At 40.5% G+C, this 22,255-nt stretch overlaps 1 protein-coding gene across 2 annotated transcripts in view; it reads right to left on the bottom strand.

The window, feature by feature from the left end:
* Window positions 1-1,993: 1,993 nt before the first annotated feature.
* The window catches only part of ZNF558 (zinc finger protein 558), a 36,963-nt gene continuing 16,701 nt past the window's right edge, over window positions 1,994-22,255 (bottom strand). For both annotated transcript variants that reach the window (XM_064381936.1, XM_064381937.1), the window contains exons 7-10: window positions 9,705-9,800; window positions 9,054-9,136; window positions 3,781-8,558; window positions 1,994-2,276 (exon numbers count right to left, since the gene is read on the bottom strand). In XM_064381936.1, the coding sequence (XP_064238006.1) occupies window positions 7,776-8,558; window positions 9,054-9,136; window positions 9,705-9,800 (962 nt within the window). In that variant the 3' untranslated portion in view covers window positions 1,994-2,276; window positions 3,781-7,775. The remainder of the gene's footprint in view (window positions 2,277-3,780; window positions 8,559-9,053; window positions 9,137-9,704; window positions 9,801-22,255) is intronic.

Genomic DNA, 22,255 nt, shown 5'->3' with positions numbered 1-22,255 from the left:
TCTTGCTCTTATCTCCCAGGCTGGAGTGCAGTGGCGCCATCTCGGCTCACTGCAACCTCCGCCTCCCTAGTTCAAGTGATTCTTCTGCCTCAGCCTCCTGAGTAGCTGGGATTACGGGTGTGCGGCCATCACACTGGCTAATTTTTTGTACTTTTATTATAGACGGGGTTTTGCCATGTTGGCCAGACTGGTCTCAAACTCCTGACCTCAGGTGATCCATCCGCCTCAGCCTCCCAAAGTGCTGGGATTACAGGTGTGAGCCACTGCACCCGGCCAAAATTAACTATTTTAAAGTGAACAAATCAGCGGCATTTGGTACATTCATGAAGTGATAAACCTGTCACTTCTCTCTAGTTCAGTCATTTTTGCCATCCCAAAATCAGACTCCTTACTCATTAAGTAATCAACCCCAATTCCCATCTCCACCCACCTCCAAGATCATGCAGCCATCAATCTGCTTGCTTTTTCTTTCTCTTTTCTTTTTCTTTCTTTTCTCTCCTTCTTTTTCTCTCTTTCCCTCCCTCCCATCCTCCCTCCCTTCCTTCTCTTCCTTTCTTCCTTCTTTCTTGACAGTCTTGCTCTGTCACCTAGGCTGGAGTGCAATGGCTCGATGTTGGCTCACTGTAGCCTCTGCCTCTCAGTTCAAGTGATTCTTTTGAGATTCCTGAGTAGCTAGGAGTACAGGCATGCACTACCATGCCCAACTAATTTTTGTATTTTTTATTCTTAGGATAGACAAGGTTTCACCATGTTGCCCAGGCTGGTCTCGAACCCCTGACCTCAGATGATCCACCCATCTCTGTCTCCCAAAGTGCTGGGAGGTGTGAACCAAGACACCTGGCCATCAATAATCTGATTTCTCTTTCTATGTATTTAACTATTCTAGATATTTTGTATAAATGAGTTGATACCACATGCTACCTACTGTGTCAGCCTTCTTTCATTTAGTATGTTTTCAAGGTTCATCTACATGGTAGCAGATATCTTTTTTTTTTTTTTTTTTTGGAGACAGGGTCTCACTCTATCACCCAGGCTGGAATGCAGTGTTTTAATCTCAGCTCACTGCAACCTCTGCCTCCCAGGTTCAAGCAATTCTCCTGCCTCAGCATCTCAAGCAGATGGGTCGACGTCACCACACCAGGCATTTTGTTGTTGTTGTTGTAGAGATTAAGTCTCACTATGTTGACCAGGCTGGTTTCAAACTCCTGGCCTCAGAGTCCTCTTGCCTTGGCCTTATTTAATATGTAGGGATTACAGGTGCAAGCCACCACACCTGGCATTTTTTTTTTTTTTTTTTTTTTTTTTTTTTGTAGAGATGAAGTCTCACTATGTTGACCAGTCTGGTTTCAAACTCCTGGCCTCAAATAATCCTCTTGGCTTGGCTTCCCAAAGTGCTGGGATTACAGGCTCAAGCCACCATACCCAGTCCTTCATTCCTTTTTATTACCCAATAATATTCCATTATGTTGATATATTGCATTCTGTTTATGCATAAGTCCATTAGTGGACACTTGGGGTTTTTCCACCTTTGGCTGTAGAGGTAGGCTTCTGTGAACGTGATGAGCAATGATTTGTTTGAGCACACTTCTTTTGGGTATACACCAAGGAGTGGAATGTCTGGGTCGTCTGGTGATTCCATAACTTTTTTTTGAGACAGAGTCTCACTCTGTTGCCCAGGCTGGAGTGCCATGGCGCAATCTTGGCTCACTGCAACCTCTACCTCCCCGGCTATCTGCTATCACTTGAGGACAGACATTTGCACTGTAAGAGCAGGCTGAAGAGTTGCCTGCTGGAGCTCAGCTTCTTTCTTGTTTAGAATAAAGGGGGCTGTTTGAAGGGCTGTCATCTCATGTTAGGGAAGACTTGAGGGACTCACACTGTCGGCTCTCCTCATTTATGTTGAGGGTGTTGCTTCCTGATGCTTCTATCAACTCTTATTTTGGGATAATTGAATGAGAGGTAGAACCTGTTGGGGTGTCTTTTTTTTTTTTTTTTTTTTTTTTTTTTTTTTTTTTTTTTTTTTAATGAGACGGAGTCACTCTGTTGTCAGGCTGGAGTGCAGTGGCATGATCTCAGCTCACTGCAACCTCCGCCTCCTGTGTTCAAGCCGGTTCTCCTGTCTCAGCCTCCTGAGTAGCTGGGGTTACAGGTGCCTGCCACCATACCCAGCTAATTTTTGTATTTTTGTATTTTTTTTTTTTTTTTGAGACGGAGTTTCGCTCTTGTTACCCAGGCTGGAGTGCAATGGCGTGATCTCGGCTCACTGCAACCTCCACCTCCTGGGTTCAGGCAATTCTCCTGCCTCAGCCTCCTGAGTAGCTGGGATTACAGGCACGTGCCACCACGCCCAGCCAATTTTTTGTATTTTTAGTAGGGACGGGGTTTCACCATGTTGACCAGGATGGTCTCGATCTGTTGACCTAATTTTTATATTTTTAGTAGAGATGGGGTTTCACCATGTTGGCCAGGATTGTCTCGATCTCTTGACCTCGTGACGTGCCCGCCTCAGCCTCCCAAAGTGCTGGGATTACAGATGTGAGCCACAGCACCCATCTGGTTGTCTGTTGAGATTCTGGTGATTCTTCTGGGGAAGACTGTGGTGTCATTGCTGGGGATATTCGTGTCTGCTCTTGGGGAGACAAGTGAGGCAAGCTAGGGTTTGTGTTGAGAGTGTTGTGGAAGCCAGAGCTTTCTTCAGTATGTAGGGGATTGAAAGTTGCCTTTTTGGGTTTCCTTAATGTTAGAGGAATATGGGGGATCACTTGGGGAAGCTCTCGTCTGATGGAATCCTCACTATGTTGCGGGGTGTAACTAAGAGGCCTGAGGTTCAAGCTCCTGTTTTTCAGAAACCTGCAGGATCACTACTTTTGACTCCTATTTTTTAAGTATTTGGGAGACAGGGAAGTGTAACTGGATGGAGGTCCCATTGTCTTAGTTTGGGGAGAAGATTGGGCATTATTTGGTGTGGCTCCACTTATCCCTGCTCAGTGGGTCTGGAAGGGTCTCTTTCAACCTATTTTCTCTAGTGTTGAGGGGATTAATAGAGTCACTTTCTGTGCCTTCCTTATTATTGGTATAGATGGGGAGGGTCACTGGGTTCAGGCTCCTCATTCTTTAGTACTGAGGGGCAGCTGAGGAAGTCACTTATGGGACTGCTGTCATTTCAAGTATTGGAGATAACTGGAAGTGCTTACTGAAATTCCTGTCAGTTCTAGTTTTGGGAGGATGGATGTCTTGCTTTCTCAAACAATGTATTTTGTGTTTGGGGACAACACTTGCTAACTGAGGTCCTGTTGCCTCTAGTTTTGGAGGGGCCTGATGACCCCTTACTAAGACTTCTGTCAGCTCTATTGCTGGATACAGACACTTGTTGGGCCTTCCATAAACACTGGTTTTGTGTGTTTGTGTGTGTTGGGGGAATCTCTTGCAAGGCTTCCTACCACCTTTAGTTTGGGGAGATCAGTTCAATGTGTCTTTAGAAGCATTTTATTTGGAAAGTTTAGATGTACATAAAAGTTGTTAAACTGGATGGGTCGTTGTCTCATGCCTGTAATCCCAGCACTTTGGGAGGCTGAGGCGGGTGGATTACCTAAGGTCAAGAGTTTGAGACCAGCCTGGCCAACATGGTGAAACCCCATCTCTACTAAAAATACAAAATTTAGCCAGGCGTGGTGCTGCGTACCTGTAATCCCAGCTACTCAGGAGGCTGAGGCAGGAGAATTGCTTGAACCCAGGAGATGGAGGTTGCAGTGAGCCCAGATCGTGCTACTGCACTCCAACCTGGGAAACAAAAAAAAAAAAAGAAAAAAAAAAGTTGTAAAACTATGCAGGATTGCTTTGTACAGTCAATATTCACTTATATTTACTTACATCTTATGTTTCCTATTGATCTTAATTCCTGGAATTATGTCTGTAGCTTGAAGAAATCTTAGTGTTTCTTGAAATGCAGTTATGCTGTTAAATTCTCTTAGCTTAAAAAAATCCCTCCCATTGGAAAATGTTGTCTTGAGTTTTGAAGATATTTTCTTAGGTTATAGAACTTTTGATTGACAGTCCCCCCCCCCCCCAACCCATTCAACCCTTTATAGGTCAGATGGCATTCATTGTCTTCTTGCTTCCAGTTTCTTGTGAAAAGTTATCATTAGTCTTATTGATGCTACTTTGAAAGCAATGTGGCCTTTTTCTTTGGTTGTTTGGTAGATTTGCAGTTTGCCTCCCATTTTCTATGGTGTGTCCATGTTTCCTACATTTCCCTTAACATATTATTCACAGTTATTTTAATGTCTTTGTCTGTTAACTCCAATACCCAAATTGTCTCTGGTTCTGCTTCTATTGATTTATATATTCATAAATGAGGACATTTTCCTGCTTCTTTGCATGTCTAGTCATCTTTTACTGTCTGTTGCATGTTGTCAATACTTTGTAGAGGCTCTCAATTATGTTATCTTCCTCTAAAGAACAAGTGTTGTTATGGCAAGCAGTTATAGTGGCTATAGTGTATGTATGTATGCATGTGTATGTGTATACATACACACACACACACACACACACATACACATAAATAGGGTAGTGGTAAAGTGCATGGCCTGTCTGGGTTCAGATCTTGGCTCTACCATTTACTAGTCAGTGAATGCAGACTAGTGACTTAAGCGTAACATACCAGTTTTCTCATTTGTAAACTGGGGATAACATTACATACTTGTTTATAATGCATACTCAGTTAACATTTATATGGCATTTAGAAGGGGGCCTTATTTATGGGAAGTGCTATATAAATGTTTGACCATCAGGAGTTTGAGACCAGCCTGGCCAACATGGTGAAACCCTGTCTCTACTACAAATACAAAAAAATTAGCCAGGTGTGGTGGCTGTAATCCTAGCTACTGGGGAGGCTGAGGCAGAAGAATAGCTTGAACCTGGGAGGCAAAGGTTGCAGTGAGCCGAGATCACACCATTGTACTCCAGCCTGGGTGACAAGAGCAAAACTCTGTCTTTAAATAATAAATAAATGTTTGGCCATGTGTCATTAATGCATTACAATACTTTGCTATGTAAAAATACCATCCTCACATATAAAGAAACAATACAGAAGAAAATACCTAATCCTGTATGCATCTAGTTACATAACATCAAAATATATAAATTAAAAATGACAAAATTACAGTATGTTAATACATAAACATAATGGGAGAGTTTACTACACCTCTATCACTAAATAAGGTTAGGAAAATAAATCTGAATGTATGTACTGTACTTGGAAATACAACTACATTGCATTCATGTGCATATACCCTATATCCAAATACTAGAGAATATACATTGTTTTCAAAGAAACAACATGGATAACACTTGACCACTTTATAGGTTTACCAGTTAGATTCTGCATTCTGCTGGAATTCAGCAGAACACCACCTCAAAAACAAACAACAGATCATGTTGGCTTCAATCAGTTAGGGGTTTCTTTTAGTTACATAAGAAGGGTAGAGTCCAGAGCAGATGCAGCCATTTGGAGGCTCTTGGAGAGCCCAGAGCATTATAATTATTGGCTGCACATTGGTTTCTGTCATGATGGTCAAAAAAGAAGCTCTTTAAACGCTAGACCTTGAGGCCACTTTCCAAGAGACAGAATGGGTGAGATGAATGGAAACTAAGCGAGGAGAACAAGCCAGACAATGTTCCCCACAGTGACTTCTACTTACTTCTCATTGCCAGGGGAGTGAGAAAAAAAAACCTGCCTAGGCTTCAGGAAAAAAACTGTAAGATTGAGAACTTTCGATACTGTTCACAGACAACTTGAACAACATGTTTCTTTCTTAAGGCAAATAAACAGAAGAGAATGGACACTGAGAAAGAAGCCAACAGTATTTGCCATACCAGGATAGAGAGTAAATAATCAGTATTATAAAGCTCATGTACTCTGACAAAAATGCCATTAGAAAAATGTGTATTACAAATACTAATTTCCATTATGATAAACCAAATCACTTAGAAGGTATTTGGAAATAACTTTTTGAATATGCAATGTGTTGATGTCCTTAATAAGCAAATGATAATAAATATATTGCATTATAATTATGAAATATAAGTTAATGTTTATTTTAGGGAACAGCTATACATAAATGTTTATATTAAAAAAAAAATTCCAATTAATTTTCCCTGGGTGGGGGGGAAGACTAAAAAATTAATGAGCTGGAGGTCCAATCTATAGATGAGACACTGATAAACTTCAAAATGTTACTTTCTTTAAGCAAATACACAGAACAGAATTGACACCAAGAGAGAAGCCAACAGTATTTGCTGTACTAGGATAGAGAGAAAATAACTTAAAACAGTTATTACAGTTTTTGTCCCCAGTAAAAACTGTAGTCACTCAGTGGAGAGTTCAGGCTGAGGCATCCTAACACTGATTACATTCCTAGGGGTTTCTCCATATAAGTTCTCTCATATACAAGAAAGAGAAGAATCACTGAAAAATTTTCCAATATTAATATACTCATAGGTTTTGCATCCAGGGAGAAGTTCCATATTTTCCCTAACACAGAGGCATCACTGAAGGCTTTCTCTTATTCTTCATATTTGCAAGTTTCTCTACAGTGTGAACACTCACAAGTTTCCTAACAAATGTGGAAAAACGGAAAGCTCTCCAATGTTGATGTTCAATAGGGCATTCTCTCCAGAATTAATTTTCAAGTCCCTTAAAAACTGAGAGAACATTCAAGGATTTCCCATGGTCACTGAAGAAGACCACACTGTATTTTGCTCAGTAATGTGAACACTTTTGCTGTAGGGTATTCCACATTTGAGTGTTGTTCCATGTGTGATTTCCAATGTGTCTTACGGGATGACTGTCCCTGAAGGCTTCTGCATTCTGATGACACATTTGCAGACTTTCTCCCTTAGTGTGAGCTGTCACATGAATCCCTGGTGATATCATGGAAGGCTTTCCTACAGCTATTCCATTCTTCAGGATTCTCTCAGTACATCATCTTCTGGGCCCATCAGGGTAAGAGTTCGAGCTGAGAGCTTTACCATGCAGACTGTACTCAAAAGGTTTCTCTCTTCAGAGTGAATTAATGGGAGTCACTGAATGCTATTTCATATTGATTAGATTAAAAGGGTGATGTGCTAAGGGCTTTTCTTCATTAATTCCATGGCAAGTTTCCCAGATGTTTCTGAGTGATCTGTTTCCTGGTATTCATACCTTCTGTAGTCTCCCATATCATAGCAAGATTGGTGTGTTGTGAGACTGATACAATAGGAAATAAGTGAGAGCTTAACAGTCCTCCCGAGGATAGGTCATAAAAGCCATTTTGGCCACTGTACTGGTCCTCTCTTGGATCACTAACCCTGGGGAGAACTTATTGCCAAATCACAAAGGAATTCAGTCTTGTAAAGAGGCCAACGTGGAGAGGCCTACATGTTAATGACTGAAGGTCCCCTGACAACAACCAACACCAACTTTCTAGGCATGTGAATGAGTCACCTTGGAAGTGGACTGTTCATCAGTAAAGATGTTAGATGACCACAGCTTTGGCTGACATCTTGACTGCAACTAAGCGCATGAAAGATCCTGCAGTGCAACTACAGATAAGCTGTTCTTGAATTCCTGACCTGTACAAATTGTGAGATAATAAATGTTTGGTGTTTGAAGCCACAAAGTTTTGGGGGATCATTTGTTACACTGTAACAAATAACATACATCCAGTATGTTATTTAAGGATATCGTAAGGATGAAAGATCAATGAGTGCTTTCCCCCAGAAGTTCCTGCAGTAATTCATATCCACCTATTATGTATTCTCTTGTGCACAGAAAGGTAGGAGTTACTAGTGAAGGATTTCCCACAATGATTACATTCATAGGGTTTTTCTCCAGTGTGAGTTCTTAAGTGCTTCTTCACAGCTGAGAGATTATTAAAGGCTTTTCCACAGTCATTGCACTCATAGGGTTTCTCTCCAGTATGTATCCTCTTGTGCACAGTAAGAGAAAAGCTACTGCTGAAAGATTTCCCACACTCATTACATTCATAGGGCTTTTCTCCGGTATGAGTTCTTAAGTGCTGTGTCAGATAGGAGCTCTTCCTGAAGGTTTTTCCACAGTCATGACATTCATAAGGTTTCTCTCCTGTATGAATGCTATTGTGCCCAGTGAGGGAGGACCTTGTGCTGAAAGCTTTTCCACACTGATTACATTCATGGTGGTTCTCCCCTGTGTGAATTCTCTTGTGGCTTTTGAGGTTACAACTAGTGCGGAAGACGTGAAAACACTGGTTACATTCATAGGGTTTTTCTCCAGTGTGAATTCTCACATGCAGTCTAAGGGATGAGGGATCACTAAATGCTTTCCCACAGTGATTGCATTCATATGGCTTCTCCCCATTATGGATTCTCTTATGAATAGTTAGGTAAGATCTACTGCTGAAGGACTTTCCACATTGATTACAGTCATAGGGTTTTTCTCCAGTATGTATTCTCTTGTGCTGAGTTAGGTTAGATTTTGTGCTGAAGACTTTAAAACACTGATTGCATTCATTGAGCTTCACTCCACGATGACTTCTTTCCTGAGAATTAAGAGACGAATGATAACTATAATTTATAATATAGGAAATACTTAATGTTCTCATAGGAATTTTATCTCCCAGGAATTCTATTACATTATTATAATTGGTATTTTGGCACTTTAAGTGGTTGTATATGGTTTCTGCCCAGTTTCAGCTCTAAGAAAGTTAAAAAAGATAGATGCTTTGCCACAAGCCCTTATCAGATTCACAAAACATTTTCTGATAACTTCTGGATGAAGTTTCATTTCCAGCAGTCAATATCTGAGCCACAGATAGGAAATATTTACTTGTGGGAACTCTCAGTAAAGAAGTAAGTTTGGAGCTAACTCATTTCTCTAAAAAGTCACAATTTTCACGGTGTCTCTCCAGGGACATGGCATTCTCAATTATAAATGACACTTTCCTTTAATGCCTCTCCTGGTTATTTTGCACCCTTTCTAAACTTAGGGCATTCTCCTACTGTAGAAAACCAGAAATCACCCATATTAGTCTTACTGTTTTTACACGTTTAGACTGTTCTTTTTTGAAAACATGCTTCTTAGGGGTTAACCATTTGGCTTTAAGTAGAGTCTCCAAATCTGAAACAAATGGAAAAGAAATTTAGGTTGATGGAGGAAAGAAATGGAAATTATAGGTTCCTGAGAATATGAGGAAGACTTTCCAAAGTCTTCTTTGTTGCAAACGTCCTCAAACACCCTGATCCCTTAGAGTCTGCCCTTACACATGAGAAAGGGCAGACTCTAAGGGATCAGAGTGTTTGAGGACGTTTGCAACAAAGAGGATTTGGTTATGAAAAGTTGAAGTATTCATTTTAAACAAAGATTCTAGACAAATTGAGACTGGTCACAGATTGACAAAAAGAGAAGCGATCAGGATTGCAAAGTGGGAAGGAACTTGACTGAAATTTTAAAAAGAGTTGCATGTTTGTTTCTTCCCTGAGCCTGAAGTGAAGTATGAGATGACAAAGAGAGAGTCAGAAAAGAAAGTACACGAGGGCGCTCATACCAAATGTTCTCGTGCATCTTTGTCAGGAAAAGGGCATTTTACGGAGTTCCCTGATTGACATTAACTAATGTAATACTGTCAACCACCAAGCCACTGGCCAGAGCTATTCCTCACAAGGGCTCACATCCACCTGGTGCTCACCTGGACAGGTGCTTGGTAGAATTCCTCTTTCCTCTGTCATTACCTTCTTGTCTTGTTCCAACTGGGATATCAGTCTGGGTTTATTAACATGACAACCTATTTATGGAAAAAATACACATGATACAGGGAACTGTGCTGGGGACAACCAACTCCATGAAACAAAAGCCAACATTTCTGAAGATGAGAAACTGTGACTTTAGGAGCAGTGAAATAAATGATGCCTTAATTCTAATGCACACGGTAACTCTCACAGGGAACAAAAATGCAAACATATTCAACTCAATATTCAAGGTAATAGGGCATAAATAGCCCTAGAAGGCTACATCTAAGTTCAAATGCACACTTGAGTGACCCCAAAACTTTTAACCATGAAGAATATAAAGTCAGGGCAAGAAAGAGATCTTCAGTTCATAAGGCAGGAATGAGAGACAGCCCATGCGGGTGGGACCACATCTGTCTCATTCATCACTGCACTCTCAAGCCCCAGCACAGACCTAAGAACACGGAGGTGCTTAAGAAAGACTTGGGATAAGGGATGACAGTGACAGTGGTGGAGTATGGAATTCCAAAAGTTCATCTGTCACAAAAACAGTGAATAAACTGGCAAAAGCTGTCAGAGTCCACTTTATTGGAACTCTGGAAATTTATCGAAAGTCCATAGCAATCAGGAGAATGCTTTATCAGAAAACCCAGCTGAATCTGGGTAAGAGCACTTTATGATACTTTAAATGGACTCTAGTCCCATCCTCTTTCCCCTGCTTTGTCTAAAACCTTGAAGATGACAGCCTGCATTCCTAGTACTTGGAGGCAGCAGAACAGAACTTACTCTGTGGTTGCTTTTTCTGACCTGTCTGGTGGTTCCCTGAAGGACTGGCTCAAAGGCTTGCCTTGATTTATCTAATACTTCGAGTACGTAGCTGGTTACCCTGACCACATGTGGCTGACATATGTAAAGGCAAATGTATTAGTCAGTACTGCCTGAGGCAAGAGAAAACAGTAGAAGCAAACCGAAGACTAAACAAAAAGCCTGGAAGGAAAAATGGGGAAAAAGATGTTTGGGGAGTAGGACTTTGAAAAGTCTTCCTCAAATTCTCAGGAACCTATAATTCCAAGCACATACCCAGGGTTGGGAGCATATTCAGAAAATACCTCAGAAGGCATGAAACCCTTACCTTTTGCTGACCTTCAGACTCCGCACATGGCAGAAATGAAGGTCAAGGCAGAGTTAACTGCCTACCTAAGTATTAATGGCATGTCCCTATGTACATGTAGAGCTCATGTAAAGAGACTGGAAGTTTTTTTCCTTTTTGTTCCAGGCCTTAAAATCACTATATGACCATTAAGCTATCAGAAGAGACTTCAGTGGCCACATGTGACAAATACAGACATTACAAAGTTAGTTCTGAAATAGAACTATTGTATATTCTAACAGTAGTTTATAATATACAATATTCTTGAACTTTAGAATATACAATAGCTCTATTTCAGAACTAACTTTAGAACTGTTGTATGTGGCTGGGCACAGTGGCTCACACTTGTACTCCCAGCACTTTGGGAGGCCGAGGCAGGTGGTTCATGAGGTCAAGAGATTGAGACTATCCTGGCCAACATAGTGAAACTCTGTCTCTACTAAAAATACAAAAATTAGCCAGGTGTGGTGGTGTGCATCTGTAATCCCAGCTACTCCAGAGGCTGAGGCAGGAGAATTGCTTGAACCTGGGAGGCAGAGGTTGCAGTGAGCCAAGATTGCACCACTGCACTCCAGCCTGGGTGACAGAGCAAGACTCCATTTAAAAAAAAAAAAAAAAAAAGAACTGTTGTATGTTCTACAGATACAATACTAACTACAAGAAGCAAAACAAACTCTGGAGATGGGGAAAAGTCTGATTTCCAAATTGTTATTTTATAGTATTCCAAATGCCTAGTTTCAACAAAATAATTATGAGGGAGGCAAAGAAACAAATGTTGGGCCCATTACAAGAAGAATGAAGCTGGTAGAAACTGTCCCTTCAGAAGTTCAAACACTGGACTTAACTATACAAATAAAACAAATCAACTATTTTAAATCTGCTAAAAGATGTACAAGAAATATGTATAAAGAACTAAAGGAGGCCAGGCATGGTGGCTCATGCCTGTAATCCCAGCACTCTGAGAGGCTGAGGCAGGTGGATCACCTGAGGTCAGGAGTTCAAGACTAGCCTGACCAATATGGAGAAACCCCATCTCTACTAAATACACAAAATTAGCTGGGGGGGGTGGTGCATGCCTGTAATCCCAGCTACTCGGGAGGCTGAGGCAGGAAAATCACTTGAACCTGGGAGGTGGAGGTTATGATGGGCTGGGATCACAGCACTGCACTCCAGCCTGGGTGAAAAGAATGAAACTACGCCAAAAAAAAAAAAAAAGAACTAAAGGAAACCATGAGTACAAATTCTCATCAAATGAGAAACAGCAAAACAGGTATGACTATGGCATATCAAAAAAAATACGAAAATGGAAAATGTAAAGAGATAGAAACTTCAGGAAGGCAAATAAAAACCTGAGTTGAAAAGTACAGTATCTGAAATGAAACATTCAGCACAGATTTGAGCAGGCAGAAGACAAAATTGGTGTCCATGAAGATAGGACAATTGATATTATCCAGTCTGAGGAGCAGAAAAAAGAGAGAGATCTGGTGTGGTGGCTCATGCCTATAATACCAGCACTTTGTGGGGATGAGGCGGGAGAATTGCTTGTGTCTGGGAGTTCAAGACCAGCCTGGGCAGCATAGTGAGACCCCGACTCTACAGAAAAAATTAAAGTTAGCTGGGCATGGCGATGCATGTTTGTAGCCTTGCCTCCCTATTTGGGAGGGTGATGTGGATCACTTGAGCCCAAGAGGTCAAGGCAGTAGTAAGCCATGATCAGTCCGCTGCACTCAAACCTAGGTGACAGAGTAAGTGAGAACCTTTATCAACGAGAGAAAGAGAGAGAGAAAACTTTAAAAAAGATGAACAGAGTCTGAGACCTGTGGGATGTTATCACACATATCAACATATATATGATGCAGAGAAGAGAGAGATGTAGAGAAAGGGGTGAGAAGGTGGAAGAAATAATGGCTAAAAACCTCTCAAAATTTGAAGAAAGGCACAAATGTACAAATCCAAGAAGCTCAACAAACTCAAGTAGAATAAACTTGAAAAAATAGATTCATACTGAAACACACAGACACACACACACACCCACACACACACACTCTCTCTCTCTTTGAGACAGGGTCTTCTTACTGTGTCACCTAGGCTGGAGTACAGTGGCATGATCATGGCTCACTGCAGCCTTGATCTCCTGGGTTCAAGCAATCCGTCCACCTCAGCCTCCCAAGAAGCTGGGACCACAGGTGTGCACCACCACATCTGGCTAATTTTTAAATTTTTTTGTAGAGACAGGGTCTGTCTAAGTTGCCTAGGCTGGTCTCACACTCCTGGCCTCAAGGGGTCCTCTTGCCTCAGCCTCCCAAAGTGTTGGGCTTATAGGTAGGAGTCATTGCAACTGGCATCAAACACATATTAATCAGACTGTTGAAAGACAAAGGCAGCATCCTAAAAACAGCAAGAGGGAGGTGACTTATCATGTACACAGGATCCTTGGTAAGATTAACAGACAATTTCTCATCAGAAACAATGGAGACCACTAAGCACTGGGGTGGTATATTCAAAGTGCTGAGAAAAAATGGCAACCAAGAATTCTGCATCTGGCAAGACTCCCCTTCAAAAATAAAGAAATGAAGACCTTCCCATGAACAAAGACTGAGTGTTTGTCACTATTACATCTACCCTACAAAAAATGATAAAGGGTGACCTCATGACAAAATGAAAAGATAATGGACAGTAACTTGAATCCAGAGAAAGAAGTGAAGAACAGTGGTAAAGGTAAATACAGAGGTAAATATCAAAGTCACTGACACTGTGTTTTTGGTTTGTAACTTCTCTTTTATTACTACATAGTTTAAAGACAAAACCATACACGATTATACATGTACATTAATGGGCACACAATGCATACAGATGTACTTTGTGACAAAATTACTAAATTAAACACCTATAATGAAACAAAGTTTTTATATACTATTGAAACTAAGTTGCTATTAAACTAGATTGTTATAAATTAAAATGCTTATTAGAATTCCCAGGCCAACCACTAAGAAAACAACTAAAAAGAATACAAAGAAATGAGAAGCGAATCAAAATGGTACACTAGAAAATATCTAACACTAAAGGAAACAACAGTGAAACAACTGAGGAACAAAAATGATATGGCACATAGAAAAAAGCAAATAGGTATTTAGCAAACAGTAAATAGGCAGAAGTATCTCCTTCCTTGTCAGTAATTACACATTAAAAGGTGGATTTTGGCAGAACGGATTTAAAAAATAACCCAATTACAGATGGTCCCCAGTTTACAATGGTATGGGTTTTTAACTTTTCGATGGTGCAAAGGTCATATGCTTTCAGTAGAAACTACACTTCAAGTACCCTATAACCATTCTGTTTTTCACTTTCAGCACAATATCCAATATATAATTTATAACCGTTGAGATATTCAACACTTTATTATAAAATACACTGTTAGATGACTTTTTCCAACTGTCGGCAAGTGGTTCTGAGCATGTTTAGGCTAGGCTAAGCTATTATGTTCAGTAGGTTAGGTGAATTAAATGCATTTTTGACTTTTTTTTTTCTTTTTTCATTGTTTTGCATTTTTTCTTATGGCATTTTAAACTTACAATGGCTTTACTGGAACATAACCCCATCAAAGTTGCAGAGAATCTGTACATACTATCTATATGAGACTTGCTTTTCATTCAAAGACACAAATATGGTTGATAATGAATAAATGGAAAAAGATATTTCATACAAGAAAAATTGTTATAAAACACAGAGAAAGACATTATAGATTTATAAAGCATCAATTCATGGAGAAAATATAACAGTTATAAACATATAGGTGCCTAAAAAGAACTCCAAAACAAATCAAGTAAAAACTGGCATAATTGAAGAAAGATATAGAGAGTTTTATAGTAAGAGTTTGAGACTTCAATACTCCACTTTCAATAATGGATAGAACAACATATTAGAAGACTAAAAAGGAAACAGAGGGCTTAAACAATACTATAAACTAACCAGACCTAGCAGATACAGAAAGAACACATCACCCAACAAGAGAACGCATATTCATCTCAAATGCACATGGAACATTCTCCGGGACAGATCATATGTTAGGCTATAAGGAAAGTCTCACTAAATTTAAAAACAATGAATTCATATAAAGTATCTTCCCTAACCACAACAGAATGAGATAAATATGAGTAACAGAAGCTTATGTATCTGAAGCCTTAATATTGTTAAGGTGACAATACTACCCAAAATGATCTACAGAGGTCAAAGAATCATTATCAAAATTCTGATAGCTTTCTTTTCTTTCAGAAACACACAAACTGATCTGAAAATTTGTGACACTACAAGGGATCTTGAACAGACAAGTACTGAAAAAGAAGAACAAAGTAGGAAGATTTACACTTACTATTATTAAAACGTACTACAACGTAACAGTCATCAAGACAGGGTGGTACATACCCAAGGATAGATATACAGACCAATGGAGCCAGGAGTGGTGGCTCACGCCTGTGATCCCAGCACTTTGGGAGGCCAAGGCAGCTGGATCACTTGAGGTCAGGAGTTCAAGATATATAGACCAACGGAATTGAGAGTACGTAAATAAACTCCAGTGTGTATGGCCACACACTTTCCAATAAGGGTGCAAAGCTCATTTGACAGGGAAAGAACCGTATCTTCGACAAAGGTGGTGAGATAACTGGATATACAAATGCAAAAGAATAAAGTTGACCCTTTCTCCACATCATATGCAAAATTCACTCAAGATAGATGAAAGAGCTAACTGTAAGAGTTAAAACTAGAAAATTCTTGGAAGAAAACATAGGGGTAAATCTTCATGACCTTGACTTTGGCAATAGTTTCTTAGGTATCACACCAAAAACACAAGCAAGAAAGAAAAACTACATACAACAGACTTCTTCACAATTAAACCTTTTTTGTTTTTTTGAGATGGAGTCTCGCTCTGTTTCTCAGGCTGTAATACAGTGCATCTCAGTTCATTGCAACCTCCGCCTCCCAAGTTCAAGTGATTCTCCTGCCTCAACCTTGCAAGTATCGGAGATTACAGGCACCTACCACTGTGCCTGGCTAACTTTTGCATTTTTAGTAGAGATGGGGCTTCACTAAGTTGGTCAAGTTGGTCTTGAACTCCTGACCTCAGGTAATATGCTCATCTTGGCCTCCCAAAGTGTTGGGATTACAGCCGAGCCACTGTGCCTGGTTAAAATTATAACTTTTGTGAATCCAAGCCCCCCATCAAGAAAATGACAAGATACCCACAGAATAGAGAAATTATTTATGTGTTGTATTTTGAATAAGGATTTGGTATCCAGAACATAAAATAAACTTTCACAATCCAACAACAAAAAGAAACAACCCAAATAAAATATGGGCAGAAGGCTGGGAGTTGTGGCTCACATCTGTAATCCCAGCACTTTGGGAGGCTGAGGCAGGCAGATCACTTGAGGCCAGGAGTTTGAGACCAGCCTGGCCAACACAGCAAAACCCTGTCTCTATAAAAAAAATATATATATATATAAAAAGTTAGCCAGGCATGGTAGTGCATGCCTGTAATTCCAGCTACTTGGGAGGTTGAGGCATGGGAACTGCTTGAATCTGGGAGGCAGAAGTTGCAGTGAGCCAAGGTCACGCCACTGCACTCCAGCCTAGGCGACAGAAAGAGACTCCGTCAAAACAAGAAACAAATAACAACAACAACAAACAGGCAAAGGACCTGAATAGATATTTTCCCAAAGAAAATTAGCCAACAAGTACATGAAAAGATGCTCCATGTCATTTGTCATTAGAAAAACACAAATCAAAACAACAACAAGACAGCACTTCATACCTACTGGTATGACTATGAGGACTGGGGGAGGAGCCAACACGGCCAAACAGGAACAGCTCCAGAGTGCAGTTCCCAGCAAGAACAGCGCAGAGGGTGAGTGCTCACCGCATTTCCAAACAAGTTTTCACTAGCCACAGACCAGGAGATTCCCAGGCTGAAGTGCAGCGGTTTCAGCCGGTGCCGGGTCGGCGCACAGAAACTCACACAAGTCTGGGCGGCCGTTTCGACTGGCACCTGGAACACCTTGGAGACAGAGCCACCCATTCAACTGAAAGGGAGGGGGCTGAGACAGGGAGCCAGGTGATCTGACTAGGCGGGTACCATCCCCACAAAACAAGCAATCTGAAATGCTCTGGATTGAGAGTTTTGCAGCAAGCACAGCTGGACCCAGGATGGTCCAGTTCAGTGGTGGGAAGGGCGTCCCCCACTACTGATGCAGTCCGTCACTACCAAGACAGTTCACACAGCAGCTGGGCAGAGCCTGTGGCAGCTCAGCAAAACCTCTGCTGGTAGACTGTGACTAGATTATTCTGTGCAGGGCAGGGCATCTCTGAAAAAAGGCAGCAGCACCACAGGAACTTATAAATAAAGCCGACCTTTCTAGGACAGAGCACCTGGGAAAAGAGGCACTTATGAGTTCAGCTGCAGCAGACTTACAAAGGTACCTGCCCAGCAGCTCTGCACAGAACAACAGAGCTCCCAGCACAGCACTTGAGCTCCTATAAGAGACAGACTGTCTCCTCAAGCAACTCTCCAACCCCCGTATACCCAAAGAGACACCTCATAAAGGAGAGCTCAGGCCGACATCTGGCAGGTACCCTTCTGGGACGAGGATAGCAGAGGAAGAACTGGCGGCAACCCTTGCTGTTCTGCAGCCCCCACAGGTGATCCCCAGGTGAGTGGGGTCTGGGGTGGACCTCCAGAGGTCCTGCAACAGAGGGGCCTGACTGTTAGAAGGAAAACTATGAAGAAAGAAATAGCTTCAACATCAACACAAAGGACGTCCACTCAGAGACCCCATCCGAAAGTCACCAACTACTAAGACCACAGGCAGATAAAGCCACTAAGATGGGAGGAAACCAGTGCAAAAAGGAAGAAAACACCAAAAACCAGAACACCTCTCCTCCTCCAAGGGATCACAACTCCTCACCAGCTAGGGATCAAAGATGGATGGAGAATGAATCTGATGAATTGACAGAAACAGGTTTCAGAAGGTGGGTAATAACAAACTTCTCAGAGCTAAAAGAACATGTGCTAACCCAATGCAAAGAAACTAAGAACCTAGAAAAAAGGTTAGATGAGATTCTAACTAGAATAAACAACTTAGAGAAGAATATGAACGATTTGATGGAGCTGAAAAACACAGTACGAGAACTTCACGAAGCATACACAAGTTTCAATAGCTGAATCGACCAAGCAGAAGAAAGAATATCAGAGATTGAAGATCAACTCAACGAAATAAAATGAGAAGGTAAGAATAAAGAAAAAAGAGTGAAAAGAAATTAACAAAGCCTCCAAGAAATATGGGATTATGTGAAAAGACCTAATCTACGTTTGATAGGTGTACCTGAATGTGACGGAGAGAATGTATCCAAGCTGAAAAACACTCTTCAGGCTATTATCCAGGAGAACTTCCTCAAACTAGCAAGGCAGGCCAACATTGAAGTCCAGGAAATACAGAGAACACCACAAAGATATTCCTCAAGAAGAGCAACCCCGAGGCACATAATCGTCAGATTCACTAGGGTTGAAATGAAGGAAAAAAATGCTAAGGGCAGCAAGAAAGAAAGGTCAAGTTATCCACAAAGGGAAGCCCATCAGACTCACAGCGGATCACTCCGCAGAAACCCTACAAGCCAGAATAGAGTGGGGGTCAATATTCAACATCCTTAAAGAAAAGAACTTTCAACCCAGAATTTAATATCTGGCCAAAAACTAAGCTTCATAAGTGAAAGAGAAAGAAAACCCTTTATGGACAAGCAGTTGCTGAGAGATTTCATCACCACCAGGCCTTCTAAGCGCTCCTGAAAGAAGCACTAAACAAGGAAAGGAACAACCAGTACCAGCCACTCCAAAAATGTACCAAATGTTAAAGACCATTGACACAATGAAGAAAATGTGTCAACTAACAGGCAAAATATCCAGCTAGCATCAAAATGGCAGGATCAAATTCACACATAACAATATTAATCTTAAATGTAAATGGACTAAATGCCCCAATCAAAAGACACAGACTGGCCAATTGGATAAAAAGTCAAAACCCACTGATGTGCTGTATTCAGGAAACCCGTCTCATGTGCAAGGACACACATAAGCTAAAAATAAAGCGATGGAGGAAGATTTATCAAGCAAGTGGAGAGCAAAAAAAATCAGGAGTTGCAATCTTAATCTCTGATAAAATGGACTTTAAACCAACAAAGATCAAAAGAGACAAAGAAGGGCATTACATAATGGTAAAAGGATCAATGTATTAAGAAGAACTAACGATCCTAAATATATATGCACCCAATACAGGAGCACCCAGGTACATAAAGCAAGTTTCTAACGACCTACAAAGAGACTTAGACTCCCACACAACAATAGTGGGAGACTTTAACACTCTACTGTCAATATTAGACAGATCAGAGGAGAGAGATCCAAGATGGCTGATGATTAGCAGCTCGGGCACGTACCTCCCAGTGAAAGCGCAAGGAACGAGAGGACGCCACACTTTCAGACGAATATTAGTTGCTCACGGACCACGAGATTCCTAGTGGAGGAGCTCCACGGGTCGCCAGGGCGACTCTTGTGGCCGGCGTGGCGGTTTTGCTGGTGCCTTAGCACGCCAGTTCTTGGTGCAGAGTCCGGAGATTCCCGGGCAGAAAAGCACCATCAATCTTAACACCGCTCTTTTGGCCGGCTCAGTGGATTGCTCAGATTTCGGCGCAGGGAATCAACAAGTTGGACGTCAGAGACCCAGTTAGAAAGTCGGTAATTATAAAGACGACAGACGGACAAATATATAATGAAGGGAAGAAACCAGCGTAAAAAGGTAGAGAATACTCAAAATCAGAATGCCTCTCCCTCTACAGGGGATTGCAATTCCTCATCAGTAACGGAACAAGGCTTAATAGATTACACCGGTATTCCAATAACAGAAGCAGGTTTCCAAACGTGGGTGATAAGAAACTTCTGTGAATTAAAAGAACTTATTCTAACCCAATGCAAAGAAACTAAGAACCTTGAAAAAAGGTTTAACGAAATGTTAATGAGAATGGACAATTTAGAGAAGAATATAAGTAAATTGATGGAGCTGAAAAACACAACACGAGAACTTCGCGAAGCATGCACAAGTTTAAACAGTCGAATTGATCAAGCGGAAGGAAGGATATCAGAAGTCGAGGACCAGCTCAGTGAAATGAAACGAGAAGACAAAAATGCAGAAAAAAGGATGAAAAGGAATGAGCAAAGTCTCCAGGAAATATGGGACTATGTGAAAAGACCTAATTTATGTTTGATAGGTGTACCTGAATGTGATGAAGAGAATGAATCCAAGTTGGAAAATACTCTTCAGGATATCATTCAGGAAAATTTTCCCAACCTGGCAAGGCAGGGTAATATTCAACTCCAGGTAATACAGAGAACACCACAAAGATATTCTTCAAGAAGACCAACCCCAAGGCACATAATTGCCAGATTTATTAGGGTTGAAATGAAGGAGAAAATACTAAGGGCAGCTAGAGAGAAAGTTCAGGTTACCCATAAAGGGAAACCTATCAGACTTACAGCAGATCTCTCAGCAGAAACCCTACAAGCCAGAAAAGAGTGGGGACCAATATTTAACATCCTTAAAGAAAAGAACTTTCAACCCAGAATTTCCTATCCAGCCAAACTAAGCTTTATGTGCGAAGGAAAAATTAAATCTTTTGCGAACAAACAAGTACTTAGAGAGTTCACCACCACCAGGCCTGCTTTACAAGAGCTTCTGAAAGAAGCACTATACATATAAAGGAACAACCAATATCAGCCTTTCCAAAAATATATCAAAAAGCAAAGAACTTTAACACAATAAAAAATTCACATCAACTAATGGGCAAAACAGCCAGCTAGCATCAAATGCTGGTATTAAACTTATATATATTTTAATTGGATAAAAAGCCAAAACCCATCGGTATGCTGCATCCAGGCCCATCTTACATGCAACAATACACAAAGACTCAGAGAGAAGGAGGAAGATTTACCAATTGAACAGAGAGTAAAAATAAACTAATAAACAAAAAGCAGCAGATGCAATTCTCACCTCTGATAAAGTAGACTTTAAAGCAACAAAGATCAAAAGAGGCGAGGAATGACATTACATAATGGCAAAAGGATCAATGCAACAAGAAGAGCTAACGATTCTATAGATCAACGAGATAGAAAATTAACAAGGATATTCAGAACTTGAACTCAGACCTGGAACAAGTAAACTTAATAAATATTTATAGTACTCTCCACTTCAAATACACAAAACATACATTACCACCTCACACCTATTCCAAAGGTGACTATATAATTGGAAGTAAATCACTCCTCAGTAATCGCATAGCATTTCATAGGTTTAAATTAAATATTGGTTGGCTGTTTGTTTGTTATCTTCTTCCCTTACTCCTTCCTGATTACATCATTAAGTATAATTATCAGTATAAAAGAGGTTTTCAATACCCATTACTAAATTGCATTCTAGCCTGGGCAAGAAAGCAATACTCCCATTCTCTCTCCCTCTTTCTTTTCCTTCTCCCTCCTCCCCATTCTCTCTCTCTCTTTCTCTTCCTTTTTTCTTCTTCCTATTCTCTCTCTCTCTTTAAAAAAAAAAAAAAAAAAAAAATTTAATTAACTCCAAATGCTAAAGAATCTTGCCATTTATAATTATATCCATAGAATGCACCATTTGAAAATCAAGCTTGGAGAAATCTGATTGCTTCAGTCATACTTCAGCTCCTTTCTTTTATCTGCTTTATCATCGCCACTCAAAACCAATATTTATAAAGTTCAAGTCAATATTTCCTTGACATTTTTATCTCCTTTCATCTGTTGCAAAAAAAAAAAAAAAAAAAAAAAAAAAAAATATTAGACAGATCAACAAAACAGAAAATTAACAGGGATATCCAGGACTTGAACTCAGATCTGGACCAAGTGGACCTAATAGACATCTACAGAAATCTCCACCCTAAACCCACAAAATAAATATTTTTCTCAGCACTGCATGGCACCTACTCTAAAACTGATCACATAATTGGAAGTAAATCACTTCTCAGCAAATGCAAAAGAACGGAAATCCTAACAGTCTCTCAGACCACAGTGCAATCAAATTAGAACTCAGAATTAAAAAACTAACTCAGAACCGCACCACTTCATGGAAACTGAACAACTGGCTCCTGGAATTCGAATGTCGACTGGATAAACAATGAAATGAAGGCAGAAATAAAGATGTTCTTAGAAACCAACGAGAATGAAGACACAACATACCAGAATCTCTAGGACACATTTAAAGCAGTGTCTAGAAGGAAATTTATAGCAATAAATGCCCACCA

Source organism: Aotus nancymaae, unplaced genomic scaffold, assembly GCF_030222135.1.
Source record: "Aotus nancymaae isolate 86718 unplaced genomic scaffold, 86718_ANA_hifiasm-v0.15.2.pri h1tg000028l, whole genome shotgun sequence".
NCBI classification, from domain to species: Eukaryota; Metazoa; Chordata; class Mammalia; order Primates; family Aotidae; genus Aotus; species Aotus nancymaae.
The sequence above is the reverse complement of the archived record's forward strand: the minus strand, read 5'-3'. Positions and strand labels throughout refer to the sequence as shown.